This window comes from Ostrea edulis, chromosome 4 (genome assembly GCF_947568905.1).
Source record: "Ostrea edulis chromosome 4, xbOstEdul1.1, whole genome shotgun sequence".
NCBI classification, from domain to species: Eukaryota; Metazoa; Mollusca; class Bivalvia; order Ostreida; family Ostreidae; genus Ostrea; species Ostrea edulis.
This window is the reverse complement of record NC_079167.1, coordinates 61,667,092-61,687,626: the sequence shown is the minus strand read 5'-3', so window position 1 is coordinate 61,687,626 and position 20,535 is coordinate 61,667,092. Positions and strand designations below refer to the sequence as shown.

Genomic DNA, 20,535 nt, shown 5'->3' with positions numbered 1-20,535 from the left:
TCATTGCAAATAGATTTATTAGTACACATATTTGTATATTGATAGTCTAAATATGCAATATTTTAACGTGAATATTAACGAGCACTGTGAAGTGGAACATCCGCATGCACTTTAAGAGGACAGACCCACTAGCATACTGACATAGCTTTACATTATGTACCGAGTCCTTTTCTACATTAATGAAAAGGTGAAGATCATAACTCCATAAAGAATTCGAGTTGGGCAAACACGGACTCCTGGATATACCAGAGGTGGGAACAGGTATCTAGGAGGAGTAAGCATCCCCTGTCGACCGGTCACGCCCGCCGTGAGCCCTATATATGTCTTTATCTGGTAAGTAGAGTAATCCTCAACCAAAACTAGGGTGAAAAGAATGGCCTACCAATTGGTATAGATAGCATTTGATCCACTGACAGGTTGTACTGGTATATTAAATCATTATAACGACCATAGAAATTGCAAAATGCTGACTGAAAACGAGACTGTTGAAACCCCTGTGACGTAAACTTATTTGTCAGTAGCCAGCTTTTCATAAAAACTGATCATACACAAAACAAGCTTTTGCGTATCGAATCAGTTGAGAGATTATACAAAAACCATATGCATGTGATAATGAAATATTGCTACATATTTGAGATGCTGTTTTTGTATTACCATTTAGTGATAGCATCTATTAGGTTATGATACGTAATTCGAATGGATAATGTCGTCTGTTCAGTTTGGTGATATAACCTGTTTGAATAGATATAGGTGATAGATATCACTTGTTCCGATATATATCACCTATATTCGTTTTGAATTGACGATGACACCTATTTGCATTTATTACTACATTAAATAAGGATTAAGGAATGGTCCCTCCTTCCAGCCAATTTAGCCTAAAAAGAAATATGGCGGCCGCCAAACCAGAGGATGGAATTTTTAAAAGAATTCAAAAACAATTTTTATTTTCTCAGCGTTGCTTCAATAATGAGGATGTTGATTGCGTATACTATTTTACAAAATGAATTGGATAAAAAACTGGACAATCTCCGACAGTTGAAAACATATCGTCTTGATGATCGATATTAATGGGCGATAATTCTAGGTACATCATATAATTTTGACAGCAGTTGTTATTTCAAATATACATTGAATAGGTAGTACCACCAGAACAGTTATATACATGTATGTCTCTGGTATCACTTATTCAAATATTCTCGAGAGGGACATTAAACTATATACAATCAACCTATTCAAATAAGTGATATCACCAAAATCAAAAACAAATATGTATATATCACCTATTCGAATAATGCCAGTAAAATTTAATGCATGTACAAAAGCGATTCCTCGTAATTTGATGTATAACGTGTGCATCCGTGTTATTCCGAATTATTCGCTTCAGGTATTTAAAATATTACAGTCAAAATTTTACGATATCAAAGGAAAACTTTTCGGATTACAACTATTATTCGATCTACTAGTGAACTTTTGCGAGAAGGGCTGACTTTCACAATCAACGGCTGACTTGGACCTGCGTATGGTATGGAAGCACGATATCGTTAAATATAATTACAATGTATGTAATATCGACTTGTTGGCATTTATACAGGGAACTTCTACTGCCTCGATCTTGAGCTAGCTTTTTCTTTTCTTTTTTTGTTGTGATTTCTCTTGATCACGCGAAAGCAAAGGCGAGCGTGTTCAAACCGCTGCACGTTACAAAATCGTGGCAGGGTAGCAGCTGATGTTTGGTGGGAGGCCTGCTTCTGATAGAGTATCTCTGGGACTTTGTGTCCATGTACGGGCGGGGTTTCGTCCCGGGACGACGGCGGTTGTCGTCGTGAACGGCTGATGCTTTGGCCGAAGAGGTGCCAAACAATCAGAGAAGATCCATGCTAAGCTTCGGAACGAAGCTTCCCTGAGCGTAGGAAGTGTAGCGAACAGTATGTAGGGAATTTCTACTGCTTCGCTAGCGAGCTACACGTAGCGTTTCTAGTGATATGATAGTATTTCTCCCTAAGCAACGGTGAGCGTGTTCAGATCACTGTACGTTACAATATTATTGTAGTACAACTGTTAGGTTTTAAACCACATGAACTTCTTTCATTTATCTGATAATTTTTAAAAAATAAAAACAATTCATTTCGTTTTTGCATACATACATACATTGTAGATGTAAAATCTTAACTCGAACATATGCATTGATTCATGTTCAAACTTTACAAAAAGTCATCGCAACAAGATAAATCGGATGTACATGTAAGTTTATTATGCAGGAGGTTTGCGTTTTCTTTTATCATAAAATGTGAAGTTGTTATACAGGTTTATTCAATCAAACACAGATACAACACAGTGCGTGCTAAGCGTACCGACAATTTTGAATTACATGTGCATCTGCACTATTGCAGATCTGTAGCTCTCTTGGAAAATATTTGGTCATACCAGAGAGCTACAGATCCACCCCTTATACAAACCTTCGATTTACGGCGCAGGTCGCTGTATTCTGGCATCATAATATCAAAAACTTTCTTGCATATTTTCCTAGTATTTTTGTCCAAACATTTATCAATTCCCATGTGAACCGATTAGTCGCAACTTCAAATGATTTCGTTTTTAAAGATAGCCATGTTACGTAACAGTCAATTCGAACACCGTTGATTTTTATATCTATTCATTCTATCCAATATGAAGTACGTATTAGGTCTTCATTTATAATAAACACGAATATTGGACGTAAATATTGAAAAGTAATCCTAGTACATTATGAAAGCCATCAGTCTGGCTCCTGTCCCCGATGCATTTTTTCAAACTGACATATAAAAACAGAACTTAGCGGAGATAGATCTGGAATTATTTCATCTAAAATATTTAACTAACAAGGGGCCCACGGCATAGCATTAAAGAAGATATATGCTATCAATAACATTCAAAAATGGTTTACACATAAATTCCAAGTCTGGCCCCGTCCTGGAGTCAGTACGTTTACCCCGGAGATCATTTTCAATTTACAATTTCGGTAGAGGACTAGATCTTTATTACAGATGTGAGGTTGTAGGGAAGATGCTTTAACATTGATCAAATTTTGTTCCATCCTTAAGGCTCCGGGGGTGCAGGATTAATTGATTGATTGAATATTGTTTAACGTCCCTCGAAAGAAAACGTCACCATTGCCGGTGAAGGCCTGCGAAATTTAGGCCTATGCTCGGCGCTTACGGCCTTTGAGCAGGGACGGACATTTCTCGTGCCACACCTGCTGCGACATGGGGCCTCAATTTTTGCGGTCTCATCCAAAGGACCGCCCTATTTAATCGCCTTCTACGACAAGCAAGGAGTACTGAGGACCTATTCTAACCCGGATCCCCATGGGAGCGTGGGTGCAGGAGGGATATATGGGGATATTAGGTCACATAGACTCTACTGTAACAGAAATAGCAGACACTGACACTCGACGTTTTAATTAAATATCTATAATTTTAAAAAAAATTGTCTTCCTGTAAACATAATATTCACAAGGTATATCACGCTGCCATCTTGGTTTTCTGTTTTACCAGCTGCATAGCTCGAAAATTTCGGCGAAAAGTTCGATTTAATATGATAATTAGACCCCTACCGTTAAGAGGCAACTATGTCAAGGTCCTACCTCTCGCATCGTCATGGTGAACCGAAAATAAAGTCCATTTATCGGCTATAATCAACCGTCAAATATAATCTACTGCTTCTCAAATGCCTGTGAGAAATAGTACGAGTATGGAAAGGAACCGGAACAACTCGATACTCTTTGGACAACTAACATTTCTGTGCATTGCCTCGGTTCATCGCTTATTCATATATGTACAAATATGTCACGAAAAGGTTTTCGTATATTAAGCTTGTGTCAAAGTCAGCCGTAAATTGTAAAAGTCAGCCCTTCTCCCAAAAGTCCAGTATGAAACCTATAATGCTGTTTCATTGTACGTGCATTTTATTTCTCGATAAAAAACACCAACCTTTGAACTTTAAATAAACCCTCTCTACGTAAAAATTAACATGTAAAAAGAAGGAATAGATGTCGAGTTTGTGTGCGTAATGGATGTATTAAATCAATGAAAACATCGGTTACTTTTTGCATATAATCGACGAAGTCCTATAAAAATTGTCCTTTACATACATTATTTTTAATACCCCTCAATTCTTTCTTAAATAAAATTGCAATGTATTAATTTATTTACAATTTGATTTTAGAATTACATAGTTATTTTTATCCCATAAAAGGTGTTTTCCCAGACGGGGATTTTTTTCCATCAGGGTTAAACCGCAACTTGACCCTTAACCAAGGAGTGCAGGTATCTTTTATTTTAATCATGTAAATCTGAATCGAGCATGCAATGTGCATGTTAAAATACTACTTTATCGAACTTATTCCTAATTTTTTAAAAGCGATGATAGGAAATAAATATCTATACCTTAAATTTATGCATTTACTTTCGTTTTTACAATTCCCGCCGTCTTCCTTATTCCTGGATGAGTTTTGCACACTATATACTTTTAAAATGCGCTGTTTCCTTTGCACTAGGAATGGTGTTAGAGACATACATCTGTAATGCGTTATGTCATTAAACACATTAATCTCAAATGTTTTGTTGTTTCGAGAAAAGCATTAACATTTCCACTTGACTTGAACAACTGAAATTACAAAATATTGTAGACATTTATTCTTTAATTGAATATTTTCATCTTATAGTTTTTTATTCTCTCTTTCTAAGTCACATTACAGAAAAAAAGGGTATAAAAATATTCATATCTGATTAAGTGTAAAGGAAGACAAATTGGTTTTTCTGTTCGGTTTATTTTTAGATAGATTGTAGTCAAGGTCAGCAGGAATAATTTTGTTAATTTGTTTTAGAATTCGATAATCTTGAGTTAAAGGCGGGCTTACATGCCGTTAGAATCCCGTGCATGTGTCACTGCGTTTGTGATCCAGAACCCAAATATTTACAACGTCTGAGAAATACGTTTTGACACTTGCTACTATCTTTTCTTTATCGTATTGCGGCCACGCCAATCAACAAAAATCAAAAACCAAAATGCAACAATGCAATGATATTCTAAAATAGAACACAGTCCCACCTGAAATAGTTTTAGAATCTTACCTATACACATTAAGCAGGCAAATTTAAGAGAAAATTCCAAAGAATTGAATTTCTTTCATAATTCGGTTGATTTAGACTTGCATCGGTGTATTTAATGGCAACACGAACGTATCTTTGACAGAATCCGATGGTCTTTGACATAAATTTTATATTTTCTTGTCTTTCTGAACAGTTTTACGGATGTTTTACATTTTGTTATCGTACTGTAAAAAGGATATTTGTATCGTTTCATTTTTACTTCCAAACATTTTTCTCTTCTAAAAGAATTTTGTAATACAAGTTTAATTTCTTTTTAAAAAAATATTGATTCAATGTTTTCTTCATTGTACAGGTATAGAAAACTTTTTAAATGTTTCATTGTGCAACGTGCCCGTCCCGATGCCATCTTTTTTGGTCTCATTTAATTTGAAACAAAGTAAAAAGTAGAATAATCGTATTAACAATTATTAGTGTTACCAATTTATTTAAAAACATATTAGTATTTCTACTGATGTATGATACAAAACAATTTATTGTTATCTAAAGATAAATCCACACTGAAGTGAAAGTACACGTAATACGAGAGTACTATGAGCTGGCGTTGAAAATACCATGTACTAGTTACACAGAGCTGTTTGATAATTGTCGCAGATTGTCAGCGGAAGAAAATGAGCTACTTCCAATCAGAAAACGATGAAGAATTATCAAAAGCCTATCATGAAAGTTTCAAAACAAGAAGCTGTTTGCCTCTACTGAAAGAAGAACTGAAATGCAAAATACAGTACAGAAGATTGTCTCGAGGCGAAGGAGAAATGAAAGTTGAATTCGAGAAACAGAAAGAATATAAGGTATACAATGAGTTCTCGGAATTGTTTCGTTGGTATGCATATAGACTAGATTCCGGAAATTTACACTGCAACGTTACTGAATCATTGATACAAGCATGGTATACAGTGAGATACAGAACGACCTGGCTCGCTGATGAAAGACATAACGCACAAATGATGCACTTTAAGACAAATTATGTAATTTCGCTAATCTTTCGAAGAAAACTTAAGTTTTAAAAGACTTATGATCAGTAATTACAGATCTTATTTTAAAACGCTATACCGACAATCTAAATATTTGCTTTTCTGTTAGTGTTGGGTATTCACATTGTCTTTATTAATTTGGAGATGACGTCAGAAGAGGTACAAAAACGGAACAAGCGCCTGATGCAGAATCGCCTCTCGGCCTGGAAAAGACGGGTCAATGACAAAAAATACGAAGAAGAATTACTAGAGGTATATAATAAAGTCAAAGATTGTCGGAAAGGGGTGTACGATATTTTGTATTGTATATTTAAAGGGACTGAGACACATTTAAAAAAAAAAGAAGAAATTATTTATGTTAAAAATATAACTCGTTTAAAGATGACAACCAAAATGTAGACCTTCTTAATGCAAAGATAAGGGCATTGGTATTTTAGACTTAACTCTATGTTAGGTAAACAAGACTCAAGCCTTGTTTATGTTTACAAACAAACTAGAGAAATGTTAATTTTGTAATTTAAAGCTTCCTACTATTGCAAATTTAACATTTAATGGCACATTTTACCTAACGAATATTTGAAATGTGATAGATATCATAAACTTGGATCTATAACCACACATTTTTAAAACGTTATAAACAATAACATATCCCAATCTTTGCTTACACAACAAATGGATAAACTCTCTATAATGGGCTTGTGCCATGATGTAGAACCTTAATATTTTGTGAAACGTTTTAAGCACACGAAGATATTGACAGCTGTGAAGGAGAAACTTCAAACGTACTGTACCAAAATAAATGCCAGATATGGCGTAAATCAAATGTGGATTCTAAAAAATTCTAAAGAACTGGTAAATTTTAAAATCGCAAAACTTTTCTCAAATCAAAACATGAAAACGTATGACATTTCACCACTTTACACGACTATTCCTCACGATGAATTAAAGACTAGACTTTTTGACATCATAGACAGTTGTTTCTTTAACAAAAATGATCTGATGATCAGTCATCCAAGAAATTAATTTGTTAAACAACACTCTGATTCCACGGACAAGTACTCTGAAGTTGAAATAAAAAATATTCTGGAGTTTCTAATTGAAAATATCTTCGTAGCCTTTGATGATCAGGTCTTCCATCAGTCTGTTGGAATTCCCATGGGAACGAATTGTGTTCCTTTGTTAACTGACCTGTTTTTATAATCTTATGAGACAGAATCTATTCAAAAGCTTTTACATGAGAAGCAGCATTTTCTTGCTGTGGCCTTCCACTCGACATTTAGATATATCGACGACGATTTATCTATTATACAGAGTCATGGGCATCGTGCTAAGATATTTTATTGAAAATAAATCTTGACGGCAAACTAACAACTCAGTTTGATGCCAAACGGGATGATTTCAGCTTCTCCATCGTTAACTTTCCATATTTATGTATTAATATTCCACTACCACCTACATATACATGTACATGGTGTGTTTATCTATCAACTAATTCGATACGCAAGAGCTTGTTCTGCATATGATTAGTTTTTAAATCGATACAGGCAATAGAAAACAAGTTAAAGTTAAAGGTGTTTCAACAATCTCGTTTAAAGTCAACATTTCGCAAATCATATGGTCGTTATAAAGATCTAGTTTGTCAACACAACCTGTCACTAGGACAAATGCTATGTGGCGCGTTTCATACCAATTTTAAACCCCTTTTGACACACTGAGTTTGACTACGGATAACTCCGTTTACCTGATCAAGAAACAGGGCTCACAGCGGGTGTGACTGGTCGATAGGTGATGATTACTCCTCCTAGGCACCTGATCTCACCTCTAGTATATCCAGGGGTCCGTGTTTGCTTAACTCCTAATTCTGTATTCCTTATAGGAGCTATGATCATAGAATTGATCACTCTTCGTTATCCTCACCTTTTCATTGACGTATCAACACTTCGCGAAAGTTACGTCCCTTGTCCGCCATCTCCCGGATAAAAATCGTATTTCCCTACGTTGGCCTTTGTAATTTTCCTATCTGTAGCTTTGACATATGTTATTTTTCCATCAATTGCAGTCAACTACAATATGCCCCAGATTGGGGCAACACATTCACTTGTATGAAAACTTGTAATTAGCTAAAATTCAAAGTAATACCATCTTACATTTGGTAAGGTAAAGAAGGAAAACTTGGTTTTTTTCACCGATTGACCTTTGGCTGACCCCGCAAAGGGACGTAACACGCGGGGAGGGAAATTATGTCTCAGTCCCTTTTTATAGAAAATATACTGTTTGTGCCTGAAACACTGATAGTACACTTCTCAGTTATGATAGAAAAAATATATACACCACATTCTGGTCATCTTCGGCTGTATCCTACACCCCTTCCGGCATCCCCCGGCTTATAATGAATAGTGCATAAAACTGTACATTTTCTGTAAGTATATGATAGATTTATGTTACGATATTTATTGATAGTTTAGAAATTACAGCTTATTTAAGGCTTTAAGAATATCACATCGTGAAAGAGACACGGCCAGTTTCCTTTCCGTGGGGATCGCCACTGTCTTTTATCGTATTAGATACAAACTGACCATGTTGTTTTAACATACATGTATTATTTATTTATATCGGATTTGGACGAAATATGCATATATAACTGAGAAATCTAAGTATGCCAGAATACAAAAAAATATTAATAAAAGGATGAAGGTTATTGTTAACCACTTGATCCATATTAAAGGTAAATATATGTAAATCGATTGTAAAAGTTTATACAGCATTAAACAGACAATCTGTTTGATTGATAGTTATGTAAACTACTTGTTAAGAAGATGGATGATGCAAGAAGTGCAACATGCAGGTTTTTTCCCAGAAATTGAAAATCGACAATTTGTATTCTTTAACAGGCTTTAAGGTTTGAAAGTTGGCCAACATTATTTGTAACATACTTAATGACTAGAACAAACTACATTTTTAATTATGTGAAAAGCTACAAAAATGTCTTTTTATAGTTTGTATCCGTTGTGTTCAGATCTGTTGATTTTGAAAATCTTTTCAGCAGTTACAAAACATACTCATTACTTAAATGAACATTTATATTTCAGAGGATCAGAAGACTCGAGAAAGAAAATTCAAAAAAAGAGGAAGAAAAGAGAAATCTCGCCCATCAAAAAGATCTTCTGTGTTTTTTAATGTCGAATCATAACTGCCGCCTAAAACTAGGTTTAAGGCCATCTTGTACGAAATTTGTATCTTTGCTGAAGAAACCCAGTGCTCAGGGTGTTTTAATAACCTAGGAATGACGAGAAACAAGAGGAGCAATTTATGTTTTATGAGTCTTGAATATGTTTAAAGTAATCTATTGATAGTGCTTCTGTGATGATCAGAATGAACTTATCTCTCGTTGATGATATGCAATGATATTTTCTTCATTGAATTATCATAGGAATCCGTGTGCAAGTCACGACTTCGAGGGAAAAGATCAGTTCTATAATTCATTTTAAAGAAAATGATATACATTATATTCAGATTGACATGGAGCAAACCTTTGATTATTTTTTGGGGTAGACATTTACTGGAATTTTCTATCACGTTTGCAAAAGATTTTGAAATTGATATGAAACAGTTTTTAATATTGTAAGCACGAGCAAAATATGCAAGTATTTACTCAACATTAACTCCAATATAATCCTAAATGATAAAAAACAAAACGTTTCAATGAAAATGAGGAAAGTCTGAAAACGGTTAAAAGACGTGAAATTATCTGGATAATATACAGCGTATTTTTATTTGTAAACATTGTATAATTACAGTAAGCATATACGTTCCAACTTGATTGGTTACTTAAAAAGCCGAACATTGAAAAATTCCTCGGTAAGAAGTCGTCTTCATTCATGCATGTATATGCAAGTTTAAATTCAGAATGAATGATAAGTCAGAAGAAAATATAATGAACTGTAAATAAAGGAAACCTACTTGGATTTCATTTTCAAACCCCTTTTCCTTTTTTTATGCCGACTGTCCCCTGAAGTTTATGTGAGCTGTTCCAGATGACTTTATTTGGTGAGGAATGTATCTGGAATGTTGGATTTTAAATGTCACGGTTCCATTTTGTGAGTTTTACATATAACAGCCCTACACTCTACAACTTACAACTCTTGTTCACGGAGTGCCGCAATGGTCTAGTGGTTAGAATGATTTGTGGCCGGGAGGTCGTGGGTTAAAATTTGAGTTCTACTCGGACTTAAAGTAATACTAGCTCTCATTTTTGGTATCGAAATTTTTTGTTGCAAAATTGTGATTTACTATTACAATGACATAAAAAAAAAAGGTTTATAAACTTTTATTATTAATATTTGTGTTAGAAAGCCTACCCAGAGGCTCTGAATGAAGCAAAAATACATTGTTGTCTTCCCGTACAAAAACTGATTTCTATATAGTGCTATATATTCAATAGAACCGAAATCTTTATGTTGATAAAATCTTAACCTTAATTTTGATTTTATCGATGACTATGATTAAAATTACATACAAAACTATCGTAATGACACGTTTTTATAACAAAATAAAATTTTCAGATTGAGAGCTATACTAATTTGAAGACGTAAATATAGGTAGTACTGTTCCTTCACCAAAAGAAGTGAGAGACGAGGGTTGATTGAGACCCTGGGAGTAGAGAAGATTTCTATCATTTAATACATTTTCACTACATGGCCATATTGGCCCCATCCTTGGACCTGAACCCCTGATCCAGGAGTGACGAATTTCACAATTTAGGCAGAAAGCCTCATGGGCATCACAATCGTGCATTTAATTTTTCACAAATATATATGGGAGTAGAGAAGAGTTTCTACGATTTAATACATTTTCACTATATGACCGAATTAGCCCTATCCCTGGGCAAGGAGCCATGAATTTCACTATTTACATGTATATAGAGAGCTTCGTGGACATTATAATCACACATTGTTTTTATCAAATATGTATGGAATAGAGAGGAAGAATTGTAAGATTTAATACATTTTCACTATATGGCCCCGCCCTAGGACCTGAACTCCTGACACAGGGGTAATGAATTTCACATTTTTGATAGGGTGCTTTATGGACATCATAACCATGGATTTAGTTTTTCTCCCACATGTGTGGGAATAGAGAACATTTTTGTAAATATGACCTTTTTATAATATTTGGCCCCACCCATGAGGCCCCAGGGGTGGTAAGGCAATAAATTTTACATTTTCTATTCCTCTTATCCTAGAGATGCTTCACATAAAAAATGATAGCAATTGGTCTCGCAGTTTTCAAGAAGTTAAAAATGTGAAATTGTTAACGGACGACGTACAACGCACGACGACGGACGAAGACCAATTGGGTAACTCTGGTGCCTAAAAATGATAAATGAATAAAACCTGTATTAAAATGCCTGATTTTGATACAACTGTCCAAACTCTTCGTTCTTGCTGTGAATGAATTTCACCCTGACACGATTTATTAATTCAACTACCGGTATATCTATATACAGGAAAAATGCGATGTATATTTCTCAAAATATATGGACTAAACTTGCTGTTTTAAAAGCTCTCCCTCAGAGAGTGTTCTAAATGTAATTATCAAAAACTCTGCATAGAATTTCAAACTGGACACGCATAATGTGATACGCCGAGAATGAAGGCGAGGAAAAAGCATTATTCAGTTTGTAATAATAAATTCATCTCTTCCGCAAAAAATAAACAGCTATTCTTGTACCCAAGCACCACGTTTCCGCAATTTACCTGTGGTGATAAGTTCTAAGATCCTATGTGTCTGACTGTTTCCACCACAAATTTGGGCAGCAACTCCAGAAAGCACACTGCAAATGGGTAAGAGTCTTTTCAATTCTCAATTCTATCCCCCACATCCAAATAAATATGTATTAACGAACGTGTTGCAAAAAATCCAAACCATAACTTACATCAAAATCATGTCTCTGACAGCACCTACATCAATAAACATAAGTGACAAAGAAAAACGAGACTTTTTGTGTACAGAATATGCGAAATAAAAGGTGCTAATAACGAGCAGTGATCAATCTCATAACTCCTAAGAGCAACACAAAATAGAGAGTTGGGCAAACACGGACCCCTGGATATACCAGACGTGAGACCAGGTGCCCAGGAGGAGTAAGCATCCCCTGTCGACCGGTCACACCCGCCATGAGCTCTATATCTTGATCAGGTAAACAGAGTTATCCGTAGTTAAAATCAGTGTTCCAAGAATGGCCTAACAATCGGTATGAAACACATCCGACAGCATTTAACCCAATGATAGGTTATATTGGCAAACTAGATCGTTATAACGACCGTATGGTTTGCAAAATGTTTACTTTAAACGAGACTGTTGAAACCCCTACACCATTGGCTTGTTTGTTAGTACCTTACCTCGATTTAACAAGAGGCCCATGGGCCACATCACTCACCTGAGTCACCTTGTCCCATATTTAAAGATTTTCCCTATATACATGTACTATATATTCGCATGTAAAACTTTTATCCCTATTGTGGCCCCAACCTGACCCTGGGGGCCATGGTTCTTACAAACTTGAATGTGCACTATGTCAGGAAGCTTTCATATAAATGTAAACTTTTCTGGCCCAGTGATTCTTCGGAAGATTTTTAATGATTTTCCCTATACATTAGCATGTAAAACTTTGACCCCCTATTGTGGCCTCATCCTACACCCGGGGACCATGATTTTAACAAACTTAAATCTGCACTATGTCACGAAGCTTTCATGTAAAATTCTACTTTTTTAGCCCAATGGTTCTTGAGAAGAAGATTTTAAAAGATTTTCCCTATGTTTTTGTATGTAAAACTTTGATCCCCTATTGTGGCCCTATCGTACCCCCAGGGACCAAGATTTTTAAAACGTGAATCTGCACTATGTCAGGAAGCGTTCGTACAAATGTAAACGTCTTTGGCCCAATGGTTCTTGAGAAGAAGAGTTTTAAAGATTTGTTCTATATATTAGTATGTAAAACTTTGATCCCCTATTATGGCCCCATCCCACCCCCGAGGGGCATGATTTTAATAAACTGGAATCTGTACTATGCCACAAAGCTTTCATGTAAATCTCAGCTTTTCTGGTCCAGTGGTTCTTGAAAAGAAAATTTTTAAAAGATTTTCCCTATATATTTGTATGTAAAATTTGATCCCCTATTGTGGTCCCATTTTACCCCCCAGGGGTCATGATTTTAACAAACTGGAATGTGCCCTATGTCATGAAGCTGTAATGTAAATTTCAGCTCTTCTGGCCCAGACGTTTTTTTAAATGACCCCACCTTATTTTTGCATTTTTGTGATTATGTCCCCTTTGAAAGGGACATGGCCCTTCATTTGAACAAACTTGAAAGCTCTTCAGCCAAGAATGCTTTTTGCCAAGTTTGGTTGAAATTGGCCCAGTGGTTCTGGAGAAGAAGTCGAAAATGTACAAAGCTTACAGACAGACGGACAGACGACGGACAACAGGCGATCAAAAAAGTGCACTTGAGCTTTCAGAAATCACTTACTACAAAATCAATGAACATTTTGCGACATTAGCTGATGCAAAACGTGAACACAAACATCTTTACTTCAATAATGCATAAGAAATTCTTTTTAGTTTTTGAGATATTTAGAAAATACTTTAGATCCCTCTCGGCTTTTCGTTTAAGGGAATGGTCCCTAACACTTTATATCATGGATTAGGTCTTTTCAAATCATTTTTCTTTAAAAAGATATTGGGGGAAATGAACACCGGAGTTCGTGTTATTATTCCACCCGGTTACAATGGCGCCCAACGTGGGGCCAGCACAGGAAACATCATTGATTGGTGTAAAGCACAGGATCCAGAGCACAGGATCTGGATCCTGATATAAAGAGGATGAAGGACTATGTACAATCCAATGTGAAACCTTCAAGGAAAGAAATAGGATATAACTCCCTACTGCGACAATTTCAAAATTTAAGGTTAATAGATGGAGTTTTGCATCGAGTAACAACAACAGATGAAGGAATTAAACATCAACTGGTTTTACCCATTGCTCATGCATCAACTGTAATTGAAGCTCTTCATAATGACATGGGACACCCTGGTAAAGACAGAACCCTTTCACTCATTAAAGATAGGTTCTATTGGCTTGGAATGCATAGTGATGTTGAGACGTGGATCACCGAATGTGGAAGATGTACTAGGAGGAAGACACCAACCAATCAACGAGCTCCTCTAGTGAACATCGTGACCAGTGCACCACTAGAATTGATATGCATGGATTACCTGACTCTGGAAGCATCCAAGGGAGGTTATCAACACATGTTGGTGATCACGGACCACTTTACTAGGTACGCATTAGCTATCCCAACCAGGAACCAATTAGCAAGGACAATTGCAGAAGCATTCTTTAATTATTTTATTGTTCACTACGGAATACCTGCCAGAATCCATTCTGACCAAGGTGCAAACTTTGAGAGTAGGGTGACTAAAGAATTATGTACCATTGCAGGGATGAGCAAATCAAGGATCACCAGTTATCACGCGATGGGTAATGGAATGTGTGAGAGGTTTAACCGGACTCTGCTTGATATGCTTGGTTCACTTCCATCCACCAAGAAGGCTAATTGGAAGGCATACGTCAATCCGTTAGTACATGCCTATAATTGCACTCGCCGCGAGAGAACTGGACAAACGCCATTCTTGCTGATGTTTGGTAGAATTCCAAGATTGCCCGTGGACATGACTTTTGGCCTTAGAGAAAATGAGAAGGAACCTACTACTCAGTATGTAACTGTCTTGCGGAGTAAAATCCAAAAATCATACGAACTAGCAGCAGAAGCATCTGAGAAAGCAAGGACCAAGCAGAGAGACACCTACAACACTAAGGTGAGAGGTGGAACGGTGAAAGTTGGAGATCGAGTACTAGTAAAAATAGTTGCTTTTGATGGTAAGCACAAATTGGCATATAGATGGGAGCAGGAGCCTTACACAGTCATTGCACAGCCAAATAGTGATATTACTGTTTTTACTGTCAAAAGAGAAAATGGTGAAGGACGTACTCGTACTCTACATCGCAACCTTTTACTTCCAGTGGGTTTCATTCATGATGCACCAACACCAGCTCCAAGGAAATCAAGGGTTAAGCCTGCAGCAGCAAAAGTTAGTGAGGAACCAGAGAATACTCATCAAGAAGAATCTGGGGATAGTGACTCAGATGATTCTTCATGGGGATTCATAGTTAGTCAGGTAGAGCAAGAAGACAGCAGTCCAGTGATTGCTGATGATTCTGAGATTGCTCATGAGACTAATAATATTTCATTTCAGAATGCTAGCGCTAGCGATTCGGAGATTGCTCAGGAAGAAGTTCCGGATGCAGCAACATCTCGGACAGAAGCAGAACAGACCGAAGAAGTTCCTCTAGGGAGATCTACCAGACAGCGGAAATTACCTGTCCGCTATCAAACTGGCGACTTCCTGCTGAATAAATCTGCAACACTTGTATCATCTACTCGGAAAGAAGATTGGGAAAAGAAAGTATTTTGTATTACTTCTTTAGCATCAAATTCTTCTTTACTTTCCAATTTGCAGGAAGAAGCAGGCAGAGCAATTCTTGAAATTCTATCAAACAAATAAAAATTGTTGCGCAGTTTAAAAGGTAAATGCCGAGACGTCATTTTTCAACACAGGGGAGTATGTAATAGAGTGAAATTTTACATGTTTTAATACTTTATTTCAGGGATTTCATTTATTGAAAATAAATTGCTTTAATTCAATTTCTTTACAGAGTTTTGAAATTTGATATGAGAATAAAGTTTTATCTAATTGAAATTATTATTATAACTACGACTTGTGTTTGTCTTGTTATTTCATTACTTGTTAAATTTTACTGCTTACCATGCAGAACAGGTTTTTCTTTAGGATAATTGTTACTATTTATAGATCACTCTAGTTTGGTCACATGGTTTTTAGGAGGGAAATTTCTTTTGAGGACAGGTATTAAGTGGCACAGAAGGGTTGTTGGATAAAAGTTTGATATAGTAGCTTGTTCTTTACTAGTTGATTGATTTACTGGATGGAGATTTATTCTATTTGAGCAGGTTAGTATTAAACTTAGGATGCACTATTTCTTTATTTTCACTACTTTATCTTGTCTGAGTGAATGTTTGAATGATAGACAATATGAGGAGTGAATGATCTTTGCAAATTTGCACGAATGCTGTAAATAATTGACATAGAACATATTAATATATAATTAAATAAGATTCAAATTAATGTGTTTAATTTTTAAAGGAGAGAATGAATGTATTACACTTTATAAATTCTTAAGAGTAAATATTCATTCATGCAATAAATTATAACTCTACGGTAAATACCTATTTTATTATATTTAGAACAGCAACACATACTATAAAGTAGGAGGATTGCTTTATATTTGCACCTCATGGGAGGTAAGGTTAATTGTAGAAATGTTGTAAGTTTTACTATAAATTCAGTATTACACATGCAAATTGTTAAAGCATTTATAGTCAGTTTTCTTTTTGTTCAATCCATGTACTTTAGGAGTTTAGCATGAATTATCTATTTAGAATTTATTCAGTTTGTGTATATCATAAACTCTTTACTATGATAAGCTTATTCATGCTAAGCTTAGGGAAAGATTATTGATTCAAAAAATTATTGTAATTTATAATTTCTATGTATTTTAAACTATCTTTTAATATTTTGATAAGGACCTCGATTGTAAAATTCTTATGCAGAGTTATTGTTCTTGTATTCATAACTTTGATTGTATTTCAGGGTCATGCAACAATAATTTTTAGTTACATCGCCACAATAAAGATACAACCCACAACACCGGAGTTCGTGTTATTATTCCACCCGGTTACACAAACATGCAGGAAATAATTGTGGGAGGGTTTCGAGCCCTACCGAGCTCCCGCGTTCTTTAAATTTCAGAAATTTGAACGTGACTATGCACAGCTATGAACTCTACTCCACAACCGCTGAAAATGTGAAGTTGATATCTTAGACAGTTGCTGAGAACAGACCCCCTAAATTTCAAGAAAAGCATCAATATCTTACGTATTAATTGACGTAATCAAAATGGAAAACAAAAATATCGAGTTTACATGAATATCTATCATCCCTTGAAATTTGACAAAAGTTGGTCTACGCATATTCCAGAGATCGTTTTCCTTAATAACGCTTACCTATATCATATGGTTTATTTCATGAGTATAGAGTTTGTCTTTCTTGGAATATCTCCTTTCACCATCGTTCAAATGTGTAAATCATTACCAAATATGGTGACAAGTCAAGATCAGGTGATTTTTAGCTGTTACGTTTAGATAAGTTACAGGTCAATGGTGTCTATATTTTACGCGTTTCTTTATGAAATTAAACGTTCGTGACGAGAGTGGTGTACAAACCTTGCCTATCGCAGGTCCAAACAGACTCGCTCTAAACAGCATTATTGTCAGGGCACTGTTTAAACATGCTGTCATTTCTACACGCAATATGAAGATTCGTGTAGGAAATTGATGCACACTCTTTCACATTTAATTTTTTAAATAAAAGTATGGAAGAAAATCAAAAAGATAGTCTATTTGTAAAACAGGCCCCAATATTTCATAGAAAACAACTGTCTCCGGCAAAAGAACACTACGTTCAGTCGAATATATCGGAGAAGCGTCCGATAGAATGGTACTCATTTCAAATGCTCTGATGATGTCAGCACATCTCATGATTCAGACACAATGTAAAACTTTGCACGATAAAGAAAATCATTTTCATCATCACATGCCAATATATCTGCTTTCGCAGCGTAATGCAGTCGATAATATTATCACAACCCAATGCAATAAACAATGTACCGTTTTTACCTGTCTACATGAAGCTCGAATCCGACTTGTGTGTCCCAGTTCTATGTAGTTTACAGCCATAGTCTTTAAGACTTGTTCGATTGCAAGGGTTTAAACAATATGTATTCAATAAATTGATGGGATCTGAGCAGTAGACTCAGCCTATATCAGTTCTCTCCCTACAGATCGAACAGGACATGTACTAACATTTGTTATCAATTTGGAGTCTACAAGTATAAAAGAAAATTAACAACTGAATGATATTTGCACACAGTACAATTTAGTGTACTATGAAAGTATAAATATAGTATTGGTTTAAAATTCTTATTTGTGTCAAAATTGATATAAGGATTTCCAAATGATAGGACACTGTATCAATGTCTGACATCATTGCATTTATATCATGAAGTTCATACATGCACCTATGATTATCGTAAGCAGGATATTCAAAGAAGTGATGATTTGCATCCGGAAAATGTTCATCCCATTTGTGACAGTTGGGGGAGTCTGACAAGTGTTGGTAGAAAAATGTCAGAGTTTAAATGTTTCTGGCATTATTTCTTACCTGACAATGTATAATGTACCTACTATCAAGAACTTAGAAATACATTGTATTTAGTACAATACTACACCTACAAAAATAACATTTTAAATTCTTTTAAATATCAAAACACTGGGGATATTTTTAATGCTTTCAGGAAGACTGTTGTTATTTGTACCTTGGATGGAAAAAAGGTTTCCAAATAATTGACTCCTCTAATCTGAGGAATCTTAAATTAGTTAGTGACATTTCTAAGATGGTATGAGTGATGATTAGGAATATAGGGTTCTAAGAGATCTGCTAGACATTGAGGCGAATAGCATTTTTTTCTTTAAAGAACAATGCTAGTTTATAATTTTCTTCTTCTAGTTAGGATCCCATCGTCGATTTCTTGATCAGGTAAATGCTACCTTAAAACTCATTTCAGCTTTTTTCTGATCACTGTTCTTCAGTGAAACTTATTGGTCCTTGATAGAAAACGGTATATTATACATTATAAGCTAACAAAATCAAGATATTAGAATTTAATGGGATATACATCATTCCACGTCTTGTTCCCTGATACAATGGCTATAAGAAAGTTGATTGAGTGATATTCAAAACACTAGTAGATATTTTTTTCCCCAACAAAATAAAAAACAAGGACGAAAAAAGAACAACCAATTCCGGTTAATAAGCTGATTTAGGATATATCTAGGGAAAGGAAATGACGTGGTGGCGAGAATTCGAGACCGCTAAAGTCAACATCGGGCAAGAAGACCATGCAAAATACAGACGAATATTGGCTGAAGGTGAGGTTTAATTAAACACAAGGGAAAATGTCATCTATTTGGTATTGCTATGACCTAACAGTCAAATGTTTGAAATTACAACAACAACAACAAAACCCAACTCACAAACAAATAGAAAACAACAAAAAATTCTTTATAGTGTAGATGGATAGTCTGCTAAGTAGCGTTGCTTTAAAAAAATAAATTGTTTTTTTTTTCAGGTTTGAGAATCTTTATATTGGCTATACTTGTGGTGCAAAGCAAGAATTAGAACTTAGTCAAACCCAGTGTTATAGTTTACTCTAAATTGGCTTACCAGGTTCCCTACATACTTTGTTGCCGTGGTCATCGCATCTGAACTTTCTCATGCAGACTTCAATATCGTTGAATTATCATCAACAAAATTAATCTTTTCTGTGTCGGCCCCAATTCGTACGTCTACTGAAATTCATTCAAAAATTTCGTTTTCCTCTGCCCTGTTGATTCAAAGATATCTGATTTACTTTCATTTAATGCGTAAAGATAAGAAAATTATATTTCGCTATAGTATCATTAAACATAGCTATTTATGATTGCTTTACATGTATTTTATCGCACATTGGGGTGATATTGCCGGAAAATATGGAAGGCGGTACTCGCCCCTGTCAAGCTATGCAAACTATTTCATTCATCAACTGAATGCATTGCAAGAAGCTCCATCTCCACCTGTTTTTTTTCCCTTAAAATATATAAATATACATACATACATGATGTTCGAGATTTGCCCAATTCGTTATCAGTGTCCGTAAAAACGGATTTCGATTATCACGTAATAAAACCAACGAGGCTTTGATAAGGTTACTAAAATTTGATTTCATATGAATTACAAAGAATTCTTGAAATTCTCAACACACCTGAAGAAATCTTACTCTGCCCTTTACAATGTTAAGTTTATCATATATACCTGTGGATAAACAATGCTAGTTTTATTACCAACGCCTCTTTTGAATGCATCCGATAGACCAACGTCATATTGCAGTTTTATGTTCTAACGTCTCTTTTGCAGTAGGTTTAACTGTTCAGAGTTATAGGTCCTCGTAATGATCGGAGCCTTGCTGGGGTAACACTTTTACTTTAATGCAAATGCACTCGAAATAGCCCACAATCCTCGATATTGGAAATGCATCTCAATTAACCATATCAACACTTGATGCAGTGATCTGACTGCATTGTATCGATATCTATTGCAATGTATGAATGATCGCAACA

General features: G+C 35.4%; 1 protein-coding gene across 2 annotated transcripts; it reads left to right on the top strand.

Moving 5' to 3' along the window:
- Positions 1 to 4,237: 4,237 nt before the first annotated feature.
- On the top strand, positions 4,238 to 10,102 carry LOC125671873 (chromatin assembly factor 1 subunit A-like). Of its 2 annotated transcripts, none has more exons than XM_048907861.2 (4): positions 4,238 to 4,307; positions 5,745 to 5,941; positions 6,269 to 6,376; positions 9,214 to 10,102. In XM_048907861.2, exons 2-4 carry the CDS (start codon positions 5,762 to 5,764, stop codon positions 9,403 to 9,405), a joined length of 480 nt encoding a protein of 159 aa, XP_048763818.1. In that variant the 5' UTR covers positions 4,238 to 4,307; positions 5,745 to 5,761; the 3' UTR covers positions 9,406 to 10,102. The 2 variants fall into 2 exon arrangements, with proteins under 2 accessions (XP_048763818.1, XP_048763817.1); XM_048907860.2 differs by having other exon boundaries at positions 4,247 to 4,307; positions 5,640 to 5,941.
- Positions 10,103 to 20,535: the final 10,433 nt, after the last annotated feature.

Bases quoted from the DNA above. Each gene is read 5' to 3' on its own strand.
- LOC125671873 (XM_048907861.2), top strand. From the start codon at position 5,762: ATGAGCTACTTCCAATCAGAAAACGATGAAGAATTATCAAAAGCCTAT. The intron at 5,942-6,268 runs GTATACAATGAG...ATTAATTTGGAG, and splicing joins AGAAACAGAAAGAATATAAG to ATGACGTCAGAAGAGGTACA. The intron at 6,377-9,213 runs GTATATAATAAA...TTTATATTTCAG, and splicing joins ACGAAGAAGAATTACTAGAG to AGGATCAGAAGACTCGAGAA.